Below are 27,773 nucleotides of genomic sequence, written 5' to 3'. Positions count from 1 at the left end.
GTTAAGCAGTTTGCACAACTGTGTTCACAGCCTCTGCACAGGTGAGAGATAGGATTTGTGTACCCTTAAGTACTTTATTACAGCCATTATTTAAGTTACCTAAAAGAAAACTGTTCAGATCTTGTGCATATATGAAATATTAGCTGCTGCTATACTAACTGGGCAAATATGCTTAGTGGAATTACAGTGGGGATCACAGATGGTATAAAGGAGTACCTCCTGGTATCATACCCCAACATTCACTCGAGCTCATCTAACCATTGAAAAGGTTGTGCTTTTACTGCAGTGTAGGTGAAACACTGAATGCCAGTGTATATGAGAGGTTTCCACACTTCCCCACCCTCCTCAAAAAAAAAAAAAAAAAAGGAACAGCTTTACTGCTGTAGGCTTGTGACTTGTAGCTCTCTGGTGGCATGGGTTGTGTCATCCTGGATGCAGTGGTGGTGTCCACCATGGCTGCCCCTTGGGTCTGGGGAAGGATGAGTCCTTCTGTCCTGCAGGTCCAAATTCTTGGCTTTATTCTCTCAGTTGCTTCATGATAAAATGAAGGTGTAATTAGGACTAATTTAGCTAATCATCATGAACTGGAGGTGGTCCCATCTGCCCTTCCCCCTGAAAACCTGCCTGTGCTATGTAAGTGCGGTCGTTGTGAAAGTGAAGGGGGAGCTTTGTGTGTGCTGTCTGCAGATGAAGATCCTTGGAAACCAGGTTTGTCCTTTTTCTGTTATTCACAGTCAAAAAGTCAAAATCTCCATTTTAATGAAGACATTTCAAAGAACAGACGGGCTGAGAAAGATATTGTATTTCTTTACATGCTCCTTCCTTTTAAACGTGGAAGAACCCTTAGGCTATAAATTAAAGTGTTTTACCCTCTGTAGTTGATTTCGGGCTGCCCAGTTGCCGTGAGGAGTTAAAGTTAAAAAAAAAAAAAGGAATTTTGTAAATGGCTTGGCAGTTTCATGATTTTCAGTCTGTGGTTATCTTTTGTCCCCCTCATGTCCTGTTTTTGTCGATATTTTCCTTTCACCTAAGAACTATAGCAAGTGGGAGGAAAAGTAACTTGAAAGAATGTAGTTATGCCAGCCATGCATTTTCATGTGGGAACCTTTATAATGCCTTCATGTAAATGACATTTGCTATGGAAACAGTAAGAGCACTTATGAGTAGAAAGGTTCATCCTGTGCTCCATGGGAAACACTGATTTACTTATCTTCCTTCCTGGAAAGGGCACACATGTGTACTGGGGCTGGGGGAGGCTTTAGCCATGCTCCCTGCCCAGGGTTGCAGGGGAGTGGTGAGGGGACCCTGGGAAGCTTTTGGGAGCATCCCAAGCAATGGCTGGAGTCCCTGCGGTTTCACGAATGTGTAGGAAATAGAGACACCTTAGTGGATAGGTGTATTTTGCCTTTTTAATTTTGGCTGGTAGAGTGTTGTTTTCTTTTTCTTTCCTTAAGTCGTTGGGTTCTCAGGTGTTCTTCAGTTTTAGTGAATTTCTGGGGGGATCCTCCCTGTGCAGCAGCTGGGGTCGCAGACGATGCCCTTTTTTTTTTTTTTTTTTTTTGCTGGCTGGATTCCAAGTTGTTTCCTAGAGTCCATTTTTCTTTAACCTGGAGCAAGAAGAGATGTAGATTTTTGTTATTTCAAAAGCTTCATATTTGTAAGCTTTGTTGACGAGTCTTGTAAAATTTAAAATTGTTTTGCAGTGTTTGTTACTATCCCTACCACATTCTTAAAAATTAATTGTCTTCTTGAATAGTGCTTCCCAATACACTTGAATTATTGATGTTTTGGTCCTTAGTGGGAGAGCAGTGGTACTTTTCCTCCCATACCACAGCCTGTTCAACCCCAGTTTAATGAGTTGTACTCCAGTACCTGTAACGGAATAACAACACACCCCAAAAAAAATCTGAATTATGGCTTATTGAATGGGGCTAAAAATAAAAAGTGGGAAATGGACTTGTGTGGAAGTTCAGGTTTTAAGAAATTGGTGCTCTGCGAATGTTGAAGCAATCGGTACTTACTATTTGGAAGTTAGACCTGTTAGCGGTCTTTGCAAGATAAATACCTTCCTAGACACAAATGCAAGATTTAGTAGCATATTTAAATATTTGAAAATAATTAGATGAATGTATTTTTAATTTTAACTATCTTAAGCTGTTCTTAGAGACTGTTTTTTATAAATATTTTCAAAAGTGGATTAAATAATAACAAACTTTTACCAATAGTAAGTAAATATGTGCTCATGAATGTGTATATACTTGAGTACACATATGTCTGAGTCTTTATTAAAATGTTACTTATTTAAAAATAAAAAGTGTCCAGTTTATCTTGTGATAACATTGTGAGATCAGGAGAAGAAATGTGTGTCCAGAGTCATGGATGACTGCTAGCCAGAAAGAGCCTGTTTTCCTTCATTCTGCTCTCAGCCAACTGGACTGTACAGCTGTGTGTTCTAGTTAGTAAATAACAACACTGTGCAAAAGCTAAAAATTAGTATTAATTTAGCTGTTGTAAAATAGTACTGTCACAGTGAATTTGTTTTTTATTGTGGAGAAAAGAAGTCATTGGGGTGAAATTTCTAGCTGTTGAAAACTACCACTGTGCTTGCTGCAAGCTGTTCTTGTATTGTATACCATGGTAGGCTTGGACTAGATATTTTTATTTTTAAAGATCTCTAAAGCTGCTATTTTAAGGTCAAAAATGCCAAGTCACCTTTTGACTGAAGAGATATTAAAATAAAACTGAATAACTTTTGGAGAGTATGTTGATAACCAGGCAGTGTCAGGTGAAGTGTTCTGTCATGCCTCTGTCTGTCACTTCTTACATATCTGAGAAGATGGACCTTTAGGTTGACTTGGTTTGTTTTCCTTTCCATTTTCATGTGTATTATTCATCCTCCTGTCTTTCTTTTTTTCTTCCAGAAATAAAATCTTAGGTCAGCCCAATAGTGACCCATAAGTAAGCTGTACATGTATTGCTGTTGCAACCTCTTCTGAACTTGAATTTTAAACAAAATACAACAACAACCAAGAAAAAACAAACCAAAGCAAAAAAATCCCAGAATGGGCAATAGATGTGTTGAAATTGTGGTCAGCTTTTTTTTTTAATTAGTAGTATTATTATGGCATTGTGAAATCATCAGCCCCTTATAGAATATTGCTATGGCGCTGTGAAATCATCAGTCATTTATAGAGAATGATTGCTTGCAGCACAGCAAATGTTTCGAAATAACTGTATGCAGGTACAGATGCAGACATACATCTCATTGCACGTGTGTGCTGGCCCCGCTTGTACCATCGAGTGTCCCTGGTCTCGTTCTCTGTCTCTACATTTATTACTGCTTTCTCCGAAGAGTTTCATGCATTCTGATGTGGATTGGTGGGCTTTTCATATGGATTTAAAAGCAAATAGTTGTAGTCCGTGTAGCTTGCAGTTGTGTCCTGGAGAGGAGTAAATTCTGCAGATTGGGTTGGAGTGTGGCAGCTGATGCTAAATGCTGGCAGTCCGCTTGAAGGAAATGCAGTTACGCTCAGATATTTCATGCGAGCAGGTCTTTCCCTTTTCTGTGCGGTGCCGCGTGTTTTGTGATCCCTATTGACTTGCATTCCTTCGCCGTCAGCCTTCCTCCGCTGCCTCGGTGCCCGCGTTGTTGCTGGGCTGGGCTGCCCGGCCTGTGCGCGGGGTGAGCCTGCCCGCGCTGCGGCGGCGGCGGTCTCAGGCCTTCCCTTTCCGTCTGCCTGCTTTCCTTCTGCGCCCTACCCAAGGGCTTTCCCGCTTCCTCTGCACTCGAAACTAGCTGGGGAGGAATGCCGTCTTCCCGCTCTGCCTGCTCACTTGCTTTTTTATTTTTTTCCCCTTCTCTTTCTTTTTTTTTTTTTTTTTTTTTCCCCCGTTTTTTGTTTTTTAGCCCGGCCCCATGGTGTGACTCTCACTGATTTCTGGTGAGTAACTGGCAGCACGAGGGAGGCTACCTGATGATGATGATTTCATTGTGCATCTGATTTGCAATCTATTGCAGAAGTCCCTGTAATGCTGACTGCTGATAGTGTTATTTAGTGATAGGAATTGAAAATATTAAAGTACATAGAGCACAAGTTAAATCAAGGTAGCTTGCTGAACATGTGTATTAATCGAATGGTTTTGTGAGTGTGAAGGTTTGGCACAGTACCGTATCTCTGGACAAGATGTGAAATCTGGTGATCTAGATTAAATTTGGAGTTTTTCAGATTGCTGAACGAGAAGCTGGTAAAATGGCATGCATTTTCTTAACAGGGACAGCTTCCCCTAAATTTGCTTTCTATCTGTTGAGCTGTCAGCCACTCTGTCACTGAAGGCTTAAAGCTGTATTCATGAAAACAAGAGTTTTCTGGATTTCAAAGAAAATGCTATTTTTGTTAAAAGTAGCAATCAGACCAAAAGGTTAGACTGTCATCAAAGTGTCTGTAAAAATATGCTTAAGACCCCATTCTGTTCTTGGCTGTCGGAAGAGAAGATGACTTGTAAATTGCCTTTCATAAAAGTGAGTTTGATTTAAGGTATTAATAAAATCTAAATTTGTGCATTCTAGCTGTGGGGACTGAAGATTTTAATTTAGTGAAATGCCAGAACAATTTTTTTGTGCTCAGTTTGATGAGTGTTATGTGAGAATTCCATCTTACTAAATTAGGGCAGACATATATATTACGGTGTTTACAAACTGTTATGATTACAACCTGTTAAATTTCATCTTTAATATTCAGTCCTCTTTGAGCAAAAAAGTCACCTCATTTTTGTCTCAGCGCTGTTGAATTCTTGTGTTAAAATAGATTAGATTGCAAATGTTAATCTAAGTAACTGTGGAAAGTTGGGACCTGGATTTGAAACAGCCATGAGACTATCACAGCAGCAGTGGATCTTCCAGAACATGTAAGGCTGGCACATGGCGGGGATATGTCTGATGTGAGAATTAGAGTGCGGGTGAAGAAATAGCCTGAAAAGAAAATCATGTGCCAATATCATTTTATTATAAAATTTAAAAAAATGAAGAAATCATCACTTTAATATAAAACTGTGTTTTTACAGGCAGCACACAGTAACCTAATAAAAACTTATTTTAAAACAGTAATCTAAAATTCAAGCTGTATTTAAGAAAGACTATTTGTGGCACTGAGGCACCTGGTTCTTAATCCTCGTGTGCTTCCTCCAGCAACGGTGATTCCGATCTTCGAAATATGAATGGGAATTTCAGGTGCGGACTTCAGCCTAAAGAAACTATCAGTTTGAGGAAAATACATACTTAACGTACTTCCCTTTTGTTTTAGGCTTTTTCCTTCTGTCCTGTAATGACTGCTTTTTTCTCAGCTAAGCCTGGCTCCAGCCCTAGTTCTGGGTACTTTTAAAGCCTGATATCATCAAAAGGCCCTGAGTGTTAGTTGTCAAGCACTGGCATTGCTGGAATCTTTTATTATCTTATTGCTTTGATTTGCTTCATCTCTCTTAAAACATGTCAAATAAGAATGTGGGCGATGTCAGGAGAATACGATAATAGTAATTTTTAAAGCAATGTTTTGACTTAAAAAATAATGTTAAAATAATCCTGTTTAAGCAAACTGTAATGTAAATCGGGGGACATTAATTGATAATTAAAACTAATGTATTAAATATTTTCTGCGTATGTATTTGATCCAGTTTGCTGTCCTTTTACATAAATGGATGTTTTTTGTACAAATTTATTCTTTCATGAAAGAAATGACCTTGCAGATACTGGCCTATGTGTCCATATGACAAAGTAATCTTGGGGCACTATAAGAAGGTATTCTAAGTGTTATCATATCTATTATTGCAAAGTTGACTATTGATTCTCTTCAGTTTCTGAAAAATACTAGGATTGTAGGGCTTATGCAGCATAATCTGCATATTACCTATCTGTTTTTTTAAAAGCTCGAATATGACTTTGTTCATTTTCTTCACTCCAGAGAAGGGTGATTGGCAGGCTCTGGCATTTGGCTGTCCACAGCTGAACTGCAGGGCTTGAGTTGCCTTGGCAGGGCTGCAAGTAAAAGTTTGTGCCGCTTTTGCCAACTGTGTTCTTGGCTCAAGCTGATGTTACACATCTCTCAACTCCAAAGCAGGCTCATTTGCCAAATTCTACCTAAAAATGTATGCTGGAATTCCTACTTAAATAAACCCCCTGATATTTATTTTACTCCTTGGGAAGGCATGCATTCTTTCACAGTAGATGCTGCTTTAATAGAAATACAAATAAAAATTTAAAAAGCCCAAGGTGGATTAGAAAGTTATTGCTGGTATTAGGAGAGAAATTGTCTCTTGCAAACAGAATGCTAGCTTTGGTTTCTTCTAAGTATTGAAATTGTGCGACTTTACCAGGTTCTTACCTGAAATTCTTTGCATACATACATTTTTTTTTGTTTATTTTTCAAGTATTTTGAAAATCATTCCACTACAAAGGATAATAGCAATCCGTATATAATTTCATTGGGTTTTCCAGCTATATAGCATTATAGCTACCTTATTGTTGCCATAAGCTAAAGTTACCAGTTGAACGATAAAGGTATAATTTATGCCAAACTAGTCTGGAAGCTTTTTCAGAAGACTGATAGCAACTGCTTTTATACATATTGCTATGTAAAATGCTTATTAATGTTAGCAGATGTTGCACTTTAATCCCCCAGAATGATTGTTTGGTAGCAGCAGGAGATTTATTAAGCTTGAGTTGTGTGAAATTGTGTGTGCATAAGCTGCTATTCAGATTGTAAAAATGCCATTGCAAACTGTAAAAAAGTTCTAGCTGTAACTGGCAGAGAGGTATTAGCTGTTTTAAAAGAAGTGTATGTGTACCACTGGCCCTTTTGCTATAACCTCTTTATCATTTATCTTCTTGTATTAATGTCACTGAATTATTAATTCATGAGCAGGGTTGGATAGGGTGAAGGCACTATTTAAATGTGTGGCACATGTATCCTTATCGCTCGAGACATGAAAAGAGTCATTTTTTGTTATCTATAAAATGGAAAGGACATTTAAAAATTTCATTTACGGTAATCCACTTCACTTCCCAGTAAAACACCTAGATTATTGCTACTATAATATAATGTTCTTATTAAAATTTTGTAATCTTTCCACTCTCTCACTTATAAATACTGTTGATAGACAAATGTAGGCTTTTTTTTTTCTGTAGTTGCACATACAGTTCATGAACTGCAGCAGAATGTATGAAGAGCAGTGTTTTAATAAAAAGCAATTCTCTTTAATTTCTAGTAAAAGAATACAAAATAAAAGCCAATAAGTATTTATAATTATGAAAGGCTAAATAAATTATCATCTAAAATCATGATGTAACCTAATTAAAGAAAAATATGATTTTTTTCCAAAGTAACAGTGTCATTGTCACATTGAGCCACCAAGAGCTATATTATTTAAAAGAAATTGTAAAATGTGTGGCGCAGAGTTCTTGGTCTGCTTGATGAAACCACAGAATATCAGAGGTCACATTGCTGCTAAAAAATGTGTTAAAAAATGTATCTTAAATTTCATCTGTATGGATGATTAAAAAAAAATTTAAATGTACAGGAAATATAATGTTTTCAGTCACTCCAATGGAAAGGGTTCATTCTCTTGAATGCTTTAAAAAGTATTCATTCTTTTTAAAAATTCTTTTCATGAAAGCAATTTCAGGATACTTTGTCTTCAAGTGCTCGTGGTAGTTGGCATGGCAGTAATGGAGATAACCCCTATTCCATTTTGTTTAATATTTAAAAGATATCACTTCACACTTCCCTTTTCACCATGCATGGAAGAGACCTTCACTGTTTCCACAATACATGAGTTTTTTCTTTTTATTTCTTCAGAAATTTCTCTTCAAAAGAGAAAATGTTATGTAGGCTGCTAGGGAGAAGAGTTTTAAGCAGTGGTACTTGAAAGTTGAAGGAGCCTTCCTGCTGAATTACAATTTAGAGCTCTTCTTGCTTGTAACTTCTCCAAATGTAATCATTATAGTTTCTTGACTTAGACTTTCCACAAAATGAAGAAAAAAATAAATAATTTCTATTTTTCTGTTATAGTGTGAATAAATAAGAAAGCCCAGTTTTCCCCAGTTGAAAGAATGCTGCAGCTCTGATGAATGACTGGTACTTATTCAGCTGTCTTGCATAGTTAAGAATTTTCACCTGAATGTTCATTGCTTATTAAATTGTACAAGAAAATACTCTTAGCTACAGTTGCACCATTATACACCTCGGCAACTTGTTATGTCCTTACAGAGCCCATCATCCAGTAAGAGAATTGAATCCTTTGTTCCATTGCAGAATCAGGCTCTTTCTGAATAGATCCTGAGGATTTATTTGCCAAATTTATTGCATACATTTCTCCCATCCTCAATGATGTGCAAGCATTAGGTGTGTAATTCAGTGGTATATTTGTGTGTAGGTGCAAGGAAGAGAGTTAGTGCAGTGTGTGCAGTACTGTCATAGAGGACTTCTCACCCTTGAGTTTTTGACTTGAATGCGTGTATGAGAAAAAACAAGGGAAGAAAAACAAGGAGTTTGTTGATTTTTATATCATGATTTTAGAGTTTTCTGCCCTCCTAAGTGCTACTGGTACGTAAAGGTGCTGAACCTGAAAGATGTGTCTTCTGGCACTGTCTGCGTCTTTTTGTACTTAGGAAGTCCACGCAGAAGTCCTCCAAAGGCTTACGTAAATTCAGTGGAATTTCTACCTGTAAGTCATATTTACCTGGAGAATCTCTTGTCTGCTTAGAAGCAGTTAAAGACTTCTTCCCTTCTGTTGTCGAAATTAGAAATTTCGTTGTGGCTCATGGCCAAGTATGGGATGGTAGCACACAGCTCTTCTCAGGTTTCTATGCAAGTTATGAGCCACTACCTTTTAATAACTAAATGGTTTGTAAATGGTTTGGAAAATACAGCTTTACGGAACTACTCCTTGAAGTTTGTTTGGTGGTAGTGATTTTTAGTGGAACTAAAATGTGGTCTTCTAAATGTCCTGACCATCAGGCTGCTGGAAAGAAAACACTACTCTCTGATCATTGTAATATTAATTGTGCTTCAGAGAAAAGAAACAAAGCTAGGAATAACTTAAGAAGGGGTTATTTGAAAGAAGAAAAAGAAAGATGCTTAGGTACAGCATGTTTTAAAACATGATTAAAAACATGCATTATTGAAATGGTCTTTCATAAAATGCATTATTGTGATGCTATGATAAATTCTAATAGTTGAGCATATGATGGAAGAAGAAATATTTAAAATTACCTTTCTCCTGCTGTCTTTATACAGTTACAGGTTTTTCACATTTCTTTGCATGTTCATCTGGTCTATTTTATCCTAGATTACCTCATTGCTCCCAAGAAAACCCTTTTGGTAATATTGATAACCTAATATATGACAGTTTTTGGTCATTATTATTTCATTTAGTGGTCATATGTATAGACCAAGAGGGAATCTGAATATTGATTTCACTGAATGGCTAGTAACAATGATTTATGAGTCAAGGATTCAGTGCAGTGAGCCAAACACAGCAGAGATTACATCTTAGATGCCACCATTGATTTTGATTCATATTTCACTGCACAATGATTAGGCCATGGTCTCACAGATGTTAATGTTAGAATAATATTCCTCTCTAAGCAAAGATCTGCCCAAACTACAGCCAGTGCATGGTGACTGTATCTATATGCCCACTGCTTCTGACCTTTTAAAATGGCAAATATTTTTCAGTTGCTTATAAAGAGTTGGTATTTCTCTGGCAATAACAAAGGGGTTTGATAGAATTTTTTAAAATAATCAAAAGTGATTTTGCTGCACACTCAAGCTTGGTCCTGAAACTGGAACGATATCATTTGTATTGAATACAGACCACTTAATATGATCATAAAATATGATCATAACAACTGATAGAAAATGGATGCTTTAAAATGGATGTTAAACCAGCACCTTCATGAATCTTTTTGGTAATATTCCTTGGCACGTGCTCAGCAAAGAAGTTTTCAGTGCAGTAGTTTCCAGGGAGTTGGTGGTACCAAACTGGGGTTTGTGCATGAATATCAAATGATGAGGCTGCAGCACATCCCCCAAGAGGTCCAGTGTGTTGGGACTATACAGCCCCCGTTCACCCTGTTATAGCATGGATAAAAGTGCTGTGTTCTTGTCTGCTCTTGCCTGTGACTTGATTTTATTTTGGAAGTTAGTAATGCGTGCGTGTTTTGCTGGCTCTGTGTTGGTCTGTGGACTTGTCTTACTTCAGTGTGTGTCAGCTGCGAAAGACAGAATCATAGAACAGTTTGGGTTGGAAGGGACTTTAAATTGTCATCTAGTTCCAACCCCCCTTCCATAGCCAGGGACACATGCTACCAGACCAGGTTGCTCAAAGCCCCATCCAACCTGGGCTTAAACACTTCCATAGATGTGGCACTGGCAACCCTGTTCCAGTGCCTCACCGCTCTCATACTGAAGAGAAGCTTCCAAACATCTACTCTATATTTACCATCTTTCCGTTTAAAGCCATTCCCCCTTGTCCTGTCACTGCAGGCCGTTGTAAAAAGTCCCTTTCCAGCTCTCATGTGTCCCTTTAGGTGCTGGAAAGCTACTGTAAGGTCTCCCCAGAACCTTCTCTTCTCCAGGCTGAACAGCCCCAAGTCTCTCAGCCTGTCTACATGGGAAAGGTGCTCCAGCCCTCTGATCATCTTTGTGGCCTCCTCTGGACCTCCTCCAACAGGTCCACATAATTCTTATCTTGGGGGCCCCAGAGCTGGATTCAGTTCTCAGTATCAGAGCTCATCTCTGTGCCTAAGCCCAGGGCCTAGCAGCCATAAAGAAGATCAGGTGTGTTGAAATCCTTGCAGTCAATTAGAGAAACACCATGTCGCTTCACAGGTACCGACATGTCTGACCACAGTCCCAGGACTTAGTTTTGTTTGTTTTGTTTTTCAGTCTACTTCCACTTCAAACAAGTTCTCAGCTGTTAAAAACAGTGGAGGGGAAGAAAAAAAAAAAAGAGATCAGCTAAGTGGCATAACAGCTTTGAGAAATAGGGGCCTTTGCAAAGCCTTGTCAAGGCTGTCAGCAAACAGTTTCCTGTCTTACAAGACTGCTGTGTCTTTGGTTGATGTTAGTCTAGTGATTTTTTTTTCCAGGGGAAAGAAATGAGATCTTTAATATAAATACATTATTTTGAGGATTTCTCTTCTGAGAAGTTTGAAAAGCCTTTGAATTTTCTTCAGCTGTTACAATTGCTTCTTTAGGTTTGTCATGTGGCTCTCAGTGGTTTCGTAAAGATACTCATTATTTTCTTGTTTATTTTTGATGTTCATAGAATCTGTCCTACATAGGTTTGAAAATGAGAGCTATTTGTTTTGCAGTTTAATGAAGAGAATGGCAAACAGCCTCAGACTGTGCCTCTGGTGTCCACAGTGATCAGCATATTTAACATGCTCAGCATGACACTAAGATATTACAGCCGATAACGGTTGTAATTGACTTAAAGCATCCCTTTCCCTCCCCCCTTCTTTGGGTGGTGGTGATTTATCTTTGAGTCCCCAGGAAGCTGTAGTGACACAGAGGGCAGAAGTGGTAGAAAGGTTTTACCTGCACTGCTGGAGTGGAGGTGTTCTCATGTAGTGGCACGGTGTCACTTCAGGTGAAATAGAGGGAATTTGCAACGAGGATTGAGTGGCACCCCCTGTCCGCCCCCACCCCCACCTTGATTCTGAGCATTTATCAAAGGCAAAACCAGAAATTCAGACTTGGCAAAAGGAGAGTGCCTGGAGCCAAAAAAAGCCATTCTTATTAGTGCTAGCAAAGGTTTACTTTGCTGGCTTATTGAATGAGAACTCCCTAGAGTGTCCAGGCTTTATCCTGTGTTAACAAGGGGCAAAGCTGGCTTGTTGGGAATGGACCGCTGTGTAACGTGTCTGTAAAACACAAGAGTGAGGCCAAGCTGAATTAGAGTGCTGACGAGAAAGGAAAATCTTTGTCTTTTCCTCTCAAATCCTATTTATTTTCTCTGTGAATTATTGTGGTAGACCACTGAGGTGCTGGGGACTGATGGACTAAATTGTGATGTTCCACTGTTAAAATAGTGTCCATGCACTGTTTAGTGTCATGTCTTGCTTAGGTAGATTGGGTATTTTGAATGATCTGTTACACTGATGAGCTGGGAACTCAGGTGTTTCTGGGGTGTTTGTCAATTAAGGATACACATTTATTGTTCACTGTTTCAGGCATTCCTCAGGCATGAACATGTAACTTCAGAGCACAATGTGGCTGAATGCATTGAAGTAATTTTTTGTAGCAAGATTGGATGACCTTGGTCAAGTCTTGTTCTTACTGTATTATTCCCTTCCCTTATACTGTATTCTTTCCATGTAACGCAGGAAGAAATGTTTTGGGTTAGAAATCCAGTGTTCAAGGTGACAATTAATAGGGACTGTTGAATACAGAACTGTAGATAAGACTCCCTGCTACCTTTTGAGCATTAAATTGCTTTTAAGGGAAAAGAAGTCTTTGTTAGCCATTTTAGATGTAGCAGAGTTAGTCTTTCCTTTCTCCTTGCAATATGCAGCTGGTTTCATTGGAGAAGATCAGGCATTGTTTACCATAGGTAGTAGAAGGAGGCTAACTAGATCAGCACATAGTCTTGCTTGTCATCACGGGTTTTTTTTGTAAGGTCTCATAGCTAAAACTCATAACCAGATTTTCTACAATCTGGTACTGTAGCACTAACGTGGAGTTATTAATGTAAATCAGTTTTTGAATAAGCGTATTGGAAACTTAGGAATAACTCATATTGAATGCATGTGAAGATATGTTCAATATTGAAAACTAGAGCTGGATCTCATTGCAGATATGTAGAAAACGGTAGCTCTTGGATCATAAACAGTATTAGTCTCATTCAAGTATTTTACTAATGCGGCTTAGACAGTTTTACTAATCACACTTCACTAATTAAATTCTTATGTTACAGATTATGGGAAGTTTGACTTTCTGGGTTTTTTTTAAATTGGGAAAGCCTTATGATGGGAAAGCACGTGGACACATGATTTCTCAGGAGACTAAGTAGTCTATTATATTGTACGAGTATATATGTACTCACCCTTGCCTTCTCTTGCCCCTCCTTTCCTCTGCAGAATGGCTCATATATATTACAGAATTACTTAGTTTCATAAACTGGGTTATGAAAGGCAGTGGGGGTGCTGCATGTATGGCAAGGTAGGTCACACAGGATTTATAGAAAGGACTGCCTGGTCCTGCTAGTTCCTTGGCATGTATGAGTTGTGCAGCTACGCCTGATGTTCCTTACCTCCCTGTGCCTCATCATCTTTAAAGCTAGTATAAATTTTGTTTCTGTAATAGGGATGTTAAAGCTTCACTGAGGTTGCAAGTGCTCTGAGGTGTTTCTAAAATTACTTAGAAAATTAAGCACTATACTCTAAAATACATCAGCATTAGTCTGAATGACTTTTAGCTAAAGAAAACATCCTTGCTTAGCTGGAAAGATCTCTGTGTTCTCCTTTGTCTTAATTGCCTGAAAAGCTGGATAGTACAGGAGGGAAAAGGCAGCTTTTGAGCATGCTGTGTCAGTTGTCTGGAAGCTCTTAAAGACTCTTTTTTGGCTTTTGAACATAAAACCTTGGGAAGGTTAAACAGAGTAGAGTTGGGACACAGCAGTCCTTTAGAGGTCTTTCTCTTCAAAGATGAAAGTATTTCAAGGAGCACGCTTGGAGCAGCTTTCTCTTATCTCTGGGGTGCTCTTGAGCAATGTTGCGGGGAGAGGGATGGCCAGCAGTGGCATGTATTCTGCAGCGGTCATGTTCTGTCTGTAAGAAGTTTCAGAAGCACAGAAGAACAAGGAAGCGAGGCGGGGGCACTAGGATATTGGGGACTTGGAGCACAGCTTATGAATACAGTAGGAAGAGATGCCCGGTACCTTTGCAGTGTTACAGGTTTGAACATTAACATTTCTATTCCTGATCTAGCCTTCTTTAAGGGTGCATATGAGAAGAATCTTAACAAGGTGAACCACTCTACTTCCAGCAGGGGGTTGGTTTTTTTCCTGTGGGAGATTGCAGTATGGCCCAGAGGTAGGGATTTAAGTTACAACTGAAATTTTCTGGGCAGCTTTTATTGCACTCTGAAATTCAAGCAAGATTTTGCTCTAGGGAGTTTCTCTCTGCCCCACCCACAAGCTGAAGCAATCAGCCATGCAGAGAAAAGGTTTATTAAGGTCTGAGGGGAAATAACTTATTTGCACAGGACAGCCACTCGCTGTGGTCTCCTTTTTCTGTTTATAAAGAAGTAACTTAATACATCTTTTCCTGCTTCTACTCGTTTGGTTTGGGATTTGTTGTTGTTGTGAGATGCCACCGCCAGTCTCTGTATCACTGATAGATGGATGGTCAGAAGGATGTGGCTGACAGCAGTGTCTTTAGTCCGAGTGCTCTCTGGCTCCAGCTCATGTCTGGATGCCTTTCTCAGGTTTAGCTTTTGTTATGCTGATGAATAGTTGGAACTGCACTGTTCTTTTACTTGGAGCCACACAGAGTTTCTCAAATACGGAGGCTCCATTAAAATTTGTTTGCTGTGAAAATGTTAACTTATTCAAAAGAAAAGAAGAAACCTCAAACCCTATTGCATCAGTTTTCAAACTCTATTTCAATTTTTCTTGGGTTTTTAGATAAACATGCATTACTGATAATCTCGTATGAGCTGGTTAGTTTATTTTGAATTCTTTTTGCAGCAGCGCACTGAGTTAAATTCTATGTCTGTAGGCTACAGCAACCTAAAGAGAGCAATATATTACAGAAAACACTTAAATTTGTCTTTTAAAATGCTCACAATTTCTTCTTAATTGAATAATTTCTGCTGGTTTTGGTGTTACAAAGACATCAATATGTTTTCAGAAACTGTAGGTCCTTATAACAGTAGCTAAGTTGGTTTAGAAGGTCAAGAGCTCTTACTCAATTGAAAAAAAAAAAAAGTAAATTATTTGGCATACATTTTGCAACTCTTTTCTAGGGAGATGCTGGGTCTTACTGCAAGTGATGCTTTGATTATTGTTTTTATTTTTAACATAACTCTTTCCTCCCCCCTCCAATTTAAAAAGGCCTGCAAGGAAGTAATGACTTTGAGAATGATAAAGCACAGGTATGTCACTATCCACTTGAAGAAAGATGTCTCAAAATCTGGGAGCGCAGTGATATGGTACAGAAATAATGATAAAACTTGAGTCTCAGGAAGTCCAAAGCTTCTGGACAGACTGGGAGCAATCAGAAGGCTGATTTCATTTCACTTTTAGCCATTATTATTCATCATCCATTCTCCTGGATTATTCTGATTGCTTACTGAAATTATGCTGATTAGTCTGTAGTGTGCGTGAAATAGTTTTATGATTTTTCCTTTGGGTGCTACAGGTGAAAAATTAATCCAAACTCGTCCCAAGCTTCTAGCTGAACTATCTCCAGGGCTTTTTTTTGGAGATCATGGTGGCAATTTTTTCTTCTTAACTCAGCAGGAGCTCCTTTGCAATTTTAATTTCTGCTGAATGCAGTGCATCCTTTGCGGACTTTTAGATTTATTTTCTTTTAGTTGCAAAAGAGTTTCAGCCCAATGTAAAAGATCTAGAGCTGGAATGTGACTGTCTCTTCATAATCACTTTGGGGTTGTGGTGTATCACTATCTAAATCAAGGTCACACCTTGTACCTCAGGGCACAAGGGCATGTGCCAGGGAGAGCCAAGCTTTAGCCGTCCTGTGCTCGGTTCGCTGTTGCCTGCTCCTCGCTGAAATATGTGCAGGGAAAAAGGTGCCTGTGACTGAAGAGCACTGTCTGTAGTTGGAAATTGGAAAAAGGGCTTATTTTTGTGTATCAATAAACATAAAATCATATGGTCTCAGATATCGTTTCCTTCATTTCCCTGTGTGAGGAATCACAAGCACACTTGTGTTGTGAGAGGGATGGCCCAGTTCTCTTAAAGAGGAGTCAAGTAAAGAAACCTGCTTGGCTATTTAATAATCTCCACAGATATACTGCCTTCCTTGAGAGCCAGAGAAATTGTTCCATAATGTTTTCTGTTAATTCCCATCTTTCTCTCCTGGAGGAAAAAACTGAGTGTCAGTCTTGTTGCTGTTAGTGTGCTCAGGGAACAAATATATCATTGATTAGCATTGACTAATATACACTTTCTACTTCTGAAAATGATCAACATTTTGTAGAATTTCTGTATCTGGCATTTTGTGCTCTTCATCCTTTCCACTTCTCCTTGCCAAAAGGGTAAATGTATTTTTAAAGCCCTTAACATGCTCTAGTACTCATAAGAATCATAAGTGGCCCTTGGATCCTGCCACTTAAATTTTTACGTTGTCATTGTTACATGGTTTTAAAGTAACTTTAATTTCAGATATGTCAGCAATACATCCACACAGTCCTGTTCGTTTGTCTTGGAAAGACCAAGCCAATGTGACACCAGGCTCAGCCCTTTGCATCTGTGATTGCTGCAGTGTTCAGTGTTCTCCAGAGTTGTTTCACATATCTGTAATATGTAGAGCTAGTTTTCCACTTAAAAATAATTTGTTCTTTTATGGATGTTAATTTTTCTCTAGCTCCCCAAACTCTGTAATAGTCAGGGCTGAAGCATGACCTAGCTTCACACAGTGAGATATGGAAGAGGATGTGTGTAGTTACTCAGCTGGCTGGTGAGAGAGTAGAGTCATTAGCAAAAGGGAGCACTCTGCTGTCAAATCTTCTAGCACAGCAACTGCACTCTATCACTGTAATTATATTTTTCAAATGCAAATGATAGTTTTAAGAATTCTTCCTTTGATATGTCGTTTACAGGAGCAGTTCAGTTTGTATTTCTCAGTAGGAGACAAATCTTGTCCGAGGATAAAGACAGGCGAAGGTCTCATCTATTGTTTATTCCCTTTTCTCTGAAGATGTTTATTGTGTAGAAATACAGCTAGATGTGCAGTCATATGAAGAGCCTGCCTCACCAAAGAGGGTATTTTTTCAGCAAAGCAGCTGTTACTGCCTCTCTCATCCAAGAAGAACAATCTTTGTGTAGCAGGAAGGCAACGCCAGAACCATGGCAGGGAGCAGACCTGCTCAGCCTTCCTGCTAAGAGGAGTTGCCGTGTTGTTCTCAGCCACTCCATGTTTCAAATCCCCAAGAAATATGGTAGTGCCCTAGATTTAATTTTACTATGGTTCGTCAAGGTACAGAAACGCAGGTTGTGTCAGATTTGTGGAGTCAGAAAAGCATAGCCTACTCATCTACAGGTCCAATTTCTTATATTCAGTAAAAATGTTCTCCAGTTGGTTTTTTTTCATGCATCTTAGTGCAAATACATCAATAACACTCATACTTTCAACCTTAACACATACCATTATTTGGCATCGTGTTTAGCGATCGTTGACCTTGAGAGATTCCACCCCAGAAACCTGCCAAATTCCCAGCTACAATGCAGGTGTACTGTCAGTTTTTACTAAAACCTTCCGTCCCTGTGTGAAGTAAAATTTGGTATTCTAAATTATTGGTGTTCAGGTACTGATGGATTTTTTTCTCTTTTTCTTCCAAATTCTCTGTTACTCCAGCTATGAAGATGAATAATGCAGACCACTGGTTTCGATGATCCTGGGCTTTTATAACTGGATTCATTAAGGAATACAAAGAAAATTCTTACAGGGATCAATAATGGTGTCTTCTGGCTGCAGAATGCAAAGTTTTTGGTTTCTGCTCATTATCAGCTTCCTGCAGTGTACTGAAGGTAAGCTTTAGTTTATTTTTTACTTGAGTTTGCAGATGAGTTAAATGGACTGTACAATTAATTTCTGTTAGGTAACGTGAAGTTTGAGGATGTAAAACTAAATGTATCTGTAGCATATTCTAGGTTTAATATATAAGACTCAGATTGTCCCTTTTTAATGACGAAAAAAGAAAATAGATTTTTTGGGTTTGGTAGTCTGATATGTTGAAATTGAAACACAATGTTCAGGCAAGTGAAATATTAATAGCCTTGATTGGTAGGTGCCTTATTTTTGGATTCTTCCTTCTTATCCTTCCTTATCTATTCTCATCGCACAACCATTTAAAAGGAATGTATGCATATGTTAGATGTGATATAAAACAACTAAATGAAATACCCATTTTACTTTTTTAATTTGGCTCACTAAAAATGAAATGGCAAACACTTCATTAAGATTAGTACTATGCAAGTTAAATTTCAGGAAATAAAACTCAAAGTTCATACAGAAATAGCATCCACTTGAAAATATTTTTGCTTTTCTTAGAAAAAGGAAAAAAATACTTCACTGCTATCAAATGTGTTTAAAATAGCTGTTAAATTTAAGAGATGAGGAAGGAAAAAGATTTTTTTAAAGAAGTTGCATTATCTGTTCTTTATCTGTTTTTCTTCATAAACTATACTTCATCCAGTTAGTCTGTCTCCACAGCTGTTCTTGTAGCCCTTTTAATAAACAGAGAAACACAAATGAATGAACAGAAAAACATTATTTATTAATTCTGAATTACAAATATTCGTCAAGAACTTGAGGCTATTTTTGGGTGTAAGCATTTTAATTGGCTAGATTGCAGGTGAAAAGATTGGTTTAGTAATAAAATAGCATCTCCATGCCATCTCACATTATTCAGTAGTTGATATATAATATGTAGACTTCCTTGCTGCACCTTTGTCATGATGTCACCAGCTTTTAAAGCAGATACACACCTTACTCTGTCAAAATTCTTTGAATTTTAAGGCTAGATTTTCAGAAATACTTCAGGAAAGCTACCCTGCCTGCCCCTCTCTTTTTTTCCTAAATCTGTATAAGTAAAAAGGAACTATTATATAAATGAAAAGTCCCTAAAAATGACAAAACCCGAGATTAAAAAATCAAATATTTTACACAGCCTTCCACGCTCACTGTGTAATTTCCTAAGCTTTCTTCCTAGACTTGCACAGCTCGGGTTGTGCGTTGTGCCGACAGACGAGCTTTGCTGGAATAGGTCGTTCATCTGCATGTGTGAACATACACATCTCTCAGGGAGTGTGTCCTCAGAGTCTTCATGGAGGTTTCTGAACTTGGGGAAGTCTCATTTCAGTTAAATAGCTTTCACAGTCAGTTTCCCATCCCTCCCCTCCTTAAATATTGCCAGGATATAGTAGGAAACTGGCATTTCCTGTGCACATCTCAGATGGTTTCATCCTTGGTGGGACTCCTGATCTGGGAGCTGCTGTACTCGCTGCTCTCTCAGTGTCTGTCCAGGCTGTGGACTTGGCTGTAATCTTACTAGTATAAGAAAGTAAGTACAAACAGCTGGAAGGTAAAATGCTTTTCAGCCTCTTTCTGAGGTAAGAAAGGTAAATGAGGATTAGGAGATTGGAGTTACAAACTTTATGACTGGCTGGTTTGGTAATAACTGGTGCTAATTATAAATGCACTTACATTGCAAAAGTGGTTGCACTAGGTGAAACCTAAGGTGTATGAAGTGGAGACATCTATCTGTGCATTTTTTTCTGAAGTTTTGAAATACTATTTTTTTTTTTTATTATTGCAATTGTTTCAAATCCCTCTACCTAATGCATTTTACATGCATTCAGGTACTTGCAGTTTAATTCTTTGTGGTGGTTGAAAACATTTGAAAGCAAAAAGGAAAACAGGTGAACTTTCTGTGGTTCCATTACAGTTGCAAACAGCAGGCTGTAAAGAGTGTTTTATCTGCTGAGTTTGGAAAGGAAAAAGTCAACTGAGAACTTCTGCAGATGGAATTTTTGCCATTTGCAGAGAGTTAATTGTCATTGTCATCTGCAATATTTCAAGTTCATTTTGTACTGTCCCTGTTTTTCTTGCTTTTAGTAGCCAGTAGCAATCTTTTGATGCTTCAGTTGTGAATTTACTTTTTTAAAGTCTATACAAGGGCTGCTTTTTCAGCTACAAGAAACAGGGAAGGAAATTGGGAGCAGATAACAGAATAATACCAAATTAATTGTAAATTCTTAAAATAAATGAAATACTGGGGCTCTGTATACTGGAAATGAATATTAATATAGAGTTGGCTTCCAGCCACAGAAGAAAAATGAATACTGCATTATTACACTTTCTCACAAGATTACATTGCCTTCTGCTTCAGTAATAAGAGATGCCAAGTATAACATGCTTTAGTAGCACTTCATGCCTGGAAGTACGAACATGAACAAAGGTTAAAATAAGAGCATCTAACTTTTGCTAGAAATAAGAAAATCTTTAATTCTCTTGCTTGGAACGTAGGTTTTTTTATAGAAATCTGATGTGTACATGTAGGTTGTTACAGTTACTGGGGGAGATAAAACCTGGCTAAATTCCCTGCTGTTACATTTTAATGTTTCTGTACAGTTTAATGGAGACGAAGGCGGGGGAAAGAATCCTGGGTATGGACAAGTGATTCATTTGTTCACATAATGAAACATTTTCCAATCAAGAAAAGGCTTCATTACTCTCACAGCCTTAACTTTAACTCACCAGGGAATTAGCAAGCAGGCACAGTTATACGAAGGCTGTAATTTTCTTTTAGTGTTGCCTATCCAAACAGGAATCGTATCTTCAGATAAGAAGGTCTTGGTTTTCCTTTTTGTTTTTCCTGGCTATGCAGTCCAGATGGGATTGCTCTTGAAACAGTCCATTCCTGCAGGTAAAATTCACCTGGAACAGACAAGTGCTGACAGCTGGGCAGGAAAACCACACTGAGTTATTACACAGTGCTGGTACACCTGATCAACAACAGGTCAATATTGTTGTGTTTGTTGTTATTGCCATCAACAGCAAGCATTGCGGCCCTAAATGAGGAAGAGACAAGAGGCTAGAAAAAGGGATGAAAAGCTCAAGTCACGAGCTGGAATATTAATCTTTTCTGAAAGTTTCCTGTGCCTTTTTCTAGCATGTTTTATACAGGCATGTCTTTCAAACTATGGTTCTATTGCAAAAGGCAGACTGAAAGGACAGTCCTTGGGAAGCAGTTTGGCTGGACGTGGTGGCCATGTGAGGCGTGGCCTGTGGACCCAGGGCAGAGCAGAGCTCCCTCTGTGCTGTGCCAGAGCCTGTGTCTGTCCCACGCTGTCATGGTTCTGGTCTGCAGGAGGGGCTTCCTGCTCTGCCCTGTGCAGCTGAGTCCTGCACCTTTACTTACCTGTTTCCTGCAAACTCTAGGAAATTAATTACTTTTGACACCACCTATTTTTTTCCCTCATTTTTTCCCCCTTCCTAAGGGTGAAATCATCTAACAAGTTAAAAATTATCTGAGAAAATACAGAAAGCCAGAGAGTGAGATCACACATGTCTTGTTTCCATAGCAAAGCAGAGTAGAAAGCTTATTATATGTATTATTGGTTTCTCTTCAAGCAAGTTAAGACATATACACTAATATGCAAATGAAAAAAGGATGTCAGAGCTTAACATCATGGTGAAGATTTGCTTTTGGACTGTGCAGGTTTCAGTATTTTAAGCTTTATCTTGCTTACAAAGTCCACCTTTTTGACTAGCTTCTGATGCCGTTTGTTTTTATTCTCTTCTGCTGCTTGAAAAGCACAAGTGCTTGGGAAGTGCTGAAATAATTTTCTTTGCTAGCATTCTATTTTAATCAAGGTTTAATACAATTTAAATTCATTTTATTATGAATTATTATCTATGCTTTGTCCAAAGGAAGAAGCATCATGCTTTCATTATCTATTTAATTCTGTTTTCCTAAATTGAATTAATGTTATTTAAAGAAATCCAGCTTGTCTTTGCTTCTGGATGTTTGTTTTAATGAGCATTACGTTGAAAAGTATATCTTCCTGTAAATTCCAGTTATGCCAGCCAAAGAGCTGAGTGCTGAATTGGAAGCTGTTTTAAGTGCATATTCAATGTTAGTGCATTTACTAAAGAAAAGACATACTAAATTCAGATAATGTACTCTGGGCCACTACAAAGGTATTTGCTATTTTAGTGTATTATTCAGCTCTTCACCTTCCTGTCAGGCCACTCGGACATGGAGTGTCTAAGGCACATGGCACACGTACTGAACAAACTATAAAAGCACGTCAGCTTTCCTACACCTTTACTAGGGAGTATTAGTAGGATTTTGCCGAGGATAAAAATCATAAAAAACTTGTACCATGGACTTGAGTAGAAATCAACTTCTGTTAATTAGTGGATTAAGGTTCTGCAAGGAGTGAAATCCATTATGGAGTCACACCAGAGCAAATAGGAGCACTAATTTAGTTTCTAGCCAGGGAATTTATCACAGTGAGAACTCTCTGTCAGGCACCCAGTTAGCAGGAACTACTTGGTTTACAGAGGTTGCAAAGCATCTGTAAGCATGCCCAGCATGCTAAGGCCACACAGGTATTGCCTGCCCTTTAGAGCATCAGTCAGATAAGCCTAATACTATCTTTATTTATATCATGTATACCTGATACGGTTTAGGATTCTTTAGCAAATTTTTGTTTTCCTAATTGGTTAATGCAGATTATGCAGAATTGTTTTGAAGAAAGCAACTGCTGTACTGGGTCCTGTTTTCTGTCCTGAAAGATCATGCCATTTTTCAGTGGGATTTTCTGGTGCATACTTACCTGGCACATCCCTCTTTTCTTTTCTGAGGGAGGCCCAACATATCTTCTAAAAAGAAAATTGATCTAAACTGCAAGACCAAACTTCTTCTTAAAGAAGAATGTCTGTTAAGCTTTTCAACTGTATTTCCAGAAAATAGAGACTGACAGACTGCCCAGAAAATCCAGAGATGCTTTAACATGCTGGCAGTGAAATAACCTTTTATATATTCCCAGAGCAGTGAGGTCTGCAGGATTCTATGCTGTAATATTACATTTTTGAAACCAAAGCAAAACCACCACTACTTTAAAATGTAGAAGAACCATGTAGAAGGATGCATGAAGAACCATTTTAAATACTGTACTTACATTTAAATGAAAATTTGCTAGGAAATGTTAATGTAGGAGTCTTACAATTTAAGCAAAGAAAAGAGTATAAATATTTGGACACGTCTTTTACAAAGCAAATAGGCTTTATTAGTATTCTGTGACTGAATATGGGACAACATATGATTTAGTTTTTATTAAGAGTTGTGTTTTAAAAATCTTTAATTATTTGTCATTTCTGGTTTTTTTCAAGTGGAAGAATGCTGCTCATCTTAGTAACAAGGATTTTTATATAGTTTTAACATTGTTTTATATTGTACTTTCAGGTCATAGTGTAAAATGGAAGTATAATTGCCTGAAGCATCTGATATCAATGAGTGCCTCAGCACTGGCTTTCTTATTACATTTAGTCTCTTTATGATCAGATTATAAAAATTATCATAAAGTATAATGATTTTAGATTTAATATTTGTTGCCAAGTTCTACAAGCACATAATGGGTTTTATACTTGCAAGTAGATCCATGGATGCTCATGGCCTACCTCTGTGAGTAAATGGCACAGAAAGTAATAGTCTGTGCTAATTGTATATTGCATGGATGGGTGTCTTGATAGCAGGAAGCATATGTAGGATGAAGGCAGAAAAAGGACTTACACAAATGGCTCTAAAATATGTTTCATGTATGTGCCTGCTTCCATGTTTGTGATAGCGTTCCAGATTGTGTTACATGAGGAAGAGGAGATAAAACCATTCACAGAGAGAAGTTCTTGGCTTGTCTACCCATACTCCCATTACAAAGGCACTTCATAGGATGGGAGCTCCTAACAATGGTGAAGACACACTTAAAAATTGTCTGGCCTTTTGCAGTGGTTAACTGGTGTTATTTTTACTCATCAGTGTTGTTTTTGTAGAAGAATATTTATAGTTGCTCCTTGTGATTTTGTTTTTTTTTGTTTATTATGTTTGGGTAGATATTTCAAATGAGACTCCTGAATGCTGGATACTTTTCTAATCATAATTCATTTTTTTGAGGAATACTAAACTTTTTACATTTTTAACACAGGATATATTTTGTATGTATGCCTCTGTAAATGAGCCATACCTGAAATCCAGAGACACAGTATGATAAATTGAATATGCAGTTCTTTCTGACAGTAGGAGCTGAAAAAATCCTTTTGCGCAAGGCATTCCACATTTCTGCTGTTCCAGGAAGTCTCAAACTACCCCATTGGCTTTCAAAACCCAATTGTGCTAAAGCTCTGTCTGTTTCTATAAGCTCTACCTCCTTGCTTTCATTTGAAGTATAAAGAAATGGAGCTGTATGAATGTTAGCTCTGCTTATAGCTCCTTTCAGTCAGGGAGATAATTCATACATGTCCCAGTGACTTTAAGGCAACCCATGTAAGTGTACGTGAGAGTGTTGGTAGTGGTAGGGGATATTCCCTGGTTGTTCCTTCTGAGCTTGGACCAGTCCAGGTGGTTGGGAATGTTTCATTCTTTTTGTTTTCTCAATTTATACTAGTATAATAATCCCTGATGTTTTCCTGGTGTATAAAAGATGTGTGGGAGAGACTAGTTGGGAAGCAAAATGAATTTTTTTCATCTGTTGCCTGAGCAACCCATACATGTGAGAAACCCAGGGGGACCACATAACTTTCAGTTGTTGGATACAGCGCTCAGCGAGTTTTATGAGGGATCTTGACGATAGAAGGAAAGCTGGCTTTTGTGTTCTCCCTTGTCAGGGATTTTGATGTCTCTCTCAGGAGTTAGGTAGTTTTGTTCTCTTCCAGCAGAAAGTACAATTAATGCAAGGTGCTGTTGGAGCAATTTTCTTGTTAAATTTGAATTAGGTAATTCATTTAGGAAACCTGAGAGGAAGTTGACACTGAATCCAGATTTGCCTGTGTGCTGCACTTTTAGTTGGAAAAGAAATGGGAAATGTTTGCCTTTTATAGGCTTCAGTGCTGTTTCATATCACTTCTGTTTTAACCATCCTTTGAATGAGCTTCAGTCAGATTTTCCTGTGTGCCACTGATCCTGTTCATGTGACTATATCTGCCTTCCACAGTATTTCTCCCATTGAGCTTATTTGCTTAGGCTTGTGAATTGCCTCTAATTGCAAAGTGTTCCTGTAAGAATTAAATGTCTATTTATTCTGCAACACTGTAACATTGACCATTGAAAGTCTATTGGAAGAGTCTGGGTTTCTGGCTGAGGACTGATCATGCTTTTCACTGGCTTAAGATAAATATGCTTTTAGTAAATAAAACTGAAGAGTTTGTTGCTTACGCTTTTGCATCATTTAATTTGCAACAGATGAAACTGGCATGCGTGAAGAGTGAGGCATAGAAAGTACTAGAGGGCAAACGGGTGGTTTGTGATGTGGATTATTACCCATAAAGATGGACAGGGTCCACAAAACATCACTTTGTGTATTAATGCACCAGCTGGAAAAAAAAAAAAAATATCAACACACTATATCATGCATAAACTGCTTGGTTTAGGCCTTCAAATCGTGCTCAGTAATCTTCTCTATGCTAGTCTAAAGATCTATATATGTATGTATATCTTCCTATATATAAAAGGCATCAGTACATTTTAAAAAATTCACAATACAAAAGGCTGGAAGTCATCCATATGTAAACTTGTCTTGAAGGATTTATGATACAGCATTTTGTTCTGCAGTGTAAACTGAGTGCCTACAGAAAAACAGTCAGAAATACATCTAACCAGCAGCCTTTCCTTTACTGGTTACATAGTAATCTAAAAATGTAGCAATTATCTTCTGTTTTATATGTAACAATATAACAATTATTTTTCTGTACAAATTGTTTCAAATTTCAACACTGATAAGTCAACAAGAGTCCTAACTCAGTCCTGAGAACAATTCCTGTTATGATATTTAATCTCATCTCTTTGATGCATTATTTTCTAGGTCTTAGATTTGTCATTGATCCATTTTAACTGTATTTCTATGTTGCCTTCTTTTTACAAAAGGTTTTTTGAAGTATGAAGAGAGACTTTCTGAATATTTGCTATTAAAAATTTGTCATCATGTTAATGTCACTTGACAGACTCAGTGATTCTGACTTTATTTACCTCAGAGCCTCATCTGTTTTGATACTTTTTATTTCCTTTTTTTATGTGGCTGATTAAAAAATAAAATAGGAAAATCTAGTGACAATAACTGGGAAAAACTAGTAAAGAAAATCTTTGGTGAAGGTATGAATGATTATGACACAATCAAAATTCATTCTCTTGATCCTGTTTCCATCTGGAGCAAGGGATCAGGTTGTAACAGAGGGGGAAAAATGGTGCATTTAGAAGCATTCAAGGATGTTAAGCTACAATAAAACCCTGTAACCATTTAAATGACAGCAGCTGACTATTTGAATTAACTTTGTGTTTGGCTTAATTTTGGGGCCTAATTATTCCTAACTTACGTGAGTAGATTTCAATTATACAATACTGCAGGGACTTGTAGCTAAGGCAACTAAAGGAATCATTTTACATAAAGTACTTTTGTTCAACTGATTAGGCAGGTAAAAATGGAATGATAGAAAAAGGGAATTGTCTGATAAGGGCCAATGAATTGTTACCAATGACATTACGAAGAAATAACACAAGGAAATCTCATTCTTGAAGATTTTGAGAATTTTTGGCAACATGTTTATATCTTGATAGGGTGGTGTTAACTGCTCACAAGCAATTCTCCTGAGTGTTAACAATATCTCTATCAGTAAAAAGACAATGCATATTTTTTTGGTACCTTGGTTTGGCCTCATGAGGTGGATTTTCCCTAGAAGCTTGTTAACTAAAAATTTTGTTCTTAGAAGGACGTTTTAATATATATTTATTTATGCCAGTCAAGCATTTAAATGGGCAAAAGATGCTATGTTCACTGCATGATATTTAATGATTTAGACATAAAATCATTTTTAGACGTACAATTCATCTCCAACATCCCACTTATTTACAATTACTGTTCCATGAAAATAGTTCTCAATTATGATACATTCTTAAGAAAACCTGGGGGAATTAAAAGTGGAGGAGGTATTGGAACAAAAGCCTCTGGAATCAATTCCCATTTTAATGCCCACACACACATATACCCTTCATTGGGAGTTAATTTTTCAACAAATTACCTGCATAGTTAGAGCTTAAACCTGGGTAGTTTTATGCATAGATATAGGTATATGTATAGATATATTTTGACAGTGTGAACATATATGCTCAGCTAAAATTTCCTTTTTATTTTTTGAGCATTTATAAAGTCATGCCTCCTGAATTAGATCTGCAGCATAGGTAGGTGTCTCCTTTTGATGATAGTAGACTAACTTCCCTAGACTTAGAATCCTTAATTTTGTTTTTCCTCCCTTTTCCAAGCTCAACTTTTTTAGTTTCCTCAACCAATGTATTGAAGGTTACAAGAGTGCTTATTCTGCTGACAACACAATAGCATGTCTGCAACCTAAGCTATTAAGTCTGTTTTTAGAGCTGTCAGCTTTGCATGTGTCACTTGAATATACACCTAGACCTTACAGCAGATACTTTAGGAGAAGCACTTTAGTTGTTTTCTGTGTTTGTTGTGTTTAGGAGGCCAGAACTTGGAGTACCTCTGATGAGGGTAATGGAAGGCTTTGATGCTGCTTAAAGGGAGGAAAAAAAACCCACTCATAAAGCATATGGTTAAAATGTATAACATCAATTTCTAGATTAGATCCCAAATAAATACTTAAAACAATAAAATTAGACAATAATAAATGCACATGCATCTCTTTCCTCCCCCTTGACAAATTCCAGTTTTCTATGGAAAATGCGTATTTTTGATCATATGTCTGCTGTTAACATATTAAAGTTACATGCTTTCAGATAGTACTGCTG

At 37.7% G+C, this 27,773-nt stretch overlaps 1 protein-coding gene across 31 annotated transcripts in view; it reads left to right on the top strand.

Moving 5' to 3' along the window:
• ADGRL2 (adhesion G protein-coupled receptor L2) overlaps positions 1–27,773 on the top strand; it is a 384,704-nt gene that overhangs the window by 243,533 nt on the left and 113,398 nt on the right. For all 31 annotated transcript variants that reach the window (XM_048313593.1, XM_048313594.1, XM_048313592.1 and 28 more), the window contains one exon: positions 17,597–17,769. In XM_048313593.1, coding sequence (XP_048169550.1) covers positions 17,697–17,769 — 73 coding nt within the window. In that variant the 5' untranslated portion in view covers positions 17,597–17,696. The remainder of the gene's footprint in view (positions 1–17,596; positions 17,770–27,773) is intronic.

Source organism: Corvus hawaiiensis, chromosome 9, assembly GCF_020740725.1.
Source record: "Corvus hawaiiensis isolate bCorHaw1 chromosome 9, bCorHaw1.pri.cur, whole genome shotgun sequence".
NCBI classification, from domain to species: Eukaryota; Metazoa; Chordata; class Aves; order Passeriformes; family Corvidae; genus Corvus; species Corvus hawaiiensis.
Note: the sequence above shows the minus strand (reverse complement) of the source record. Positions and strands in the feature narration are given on the sequence as shown.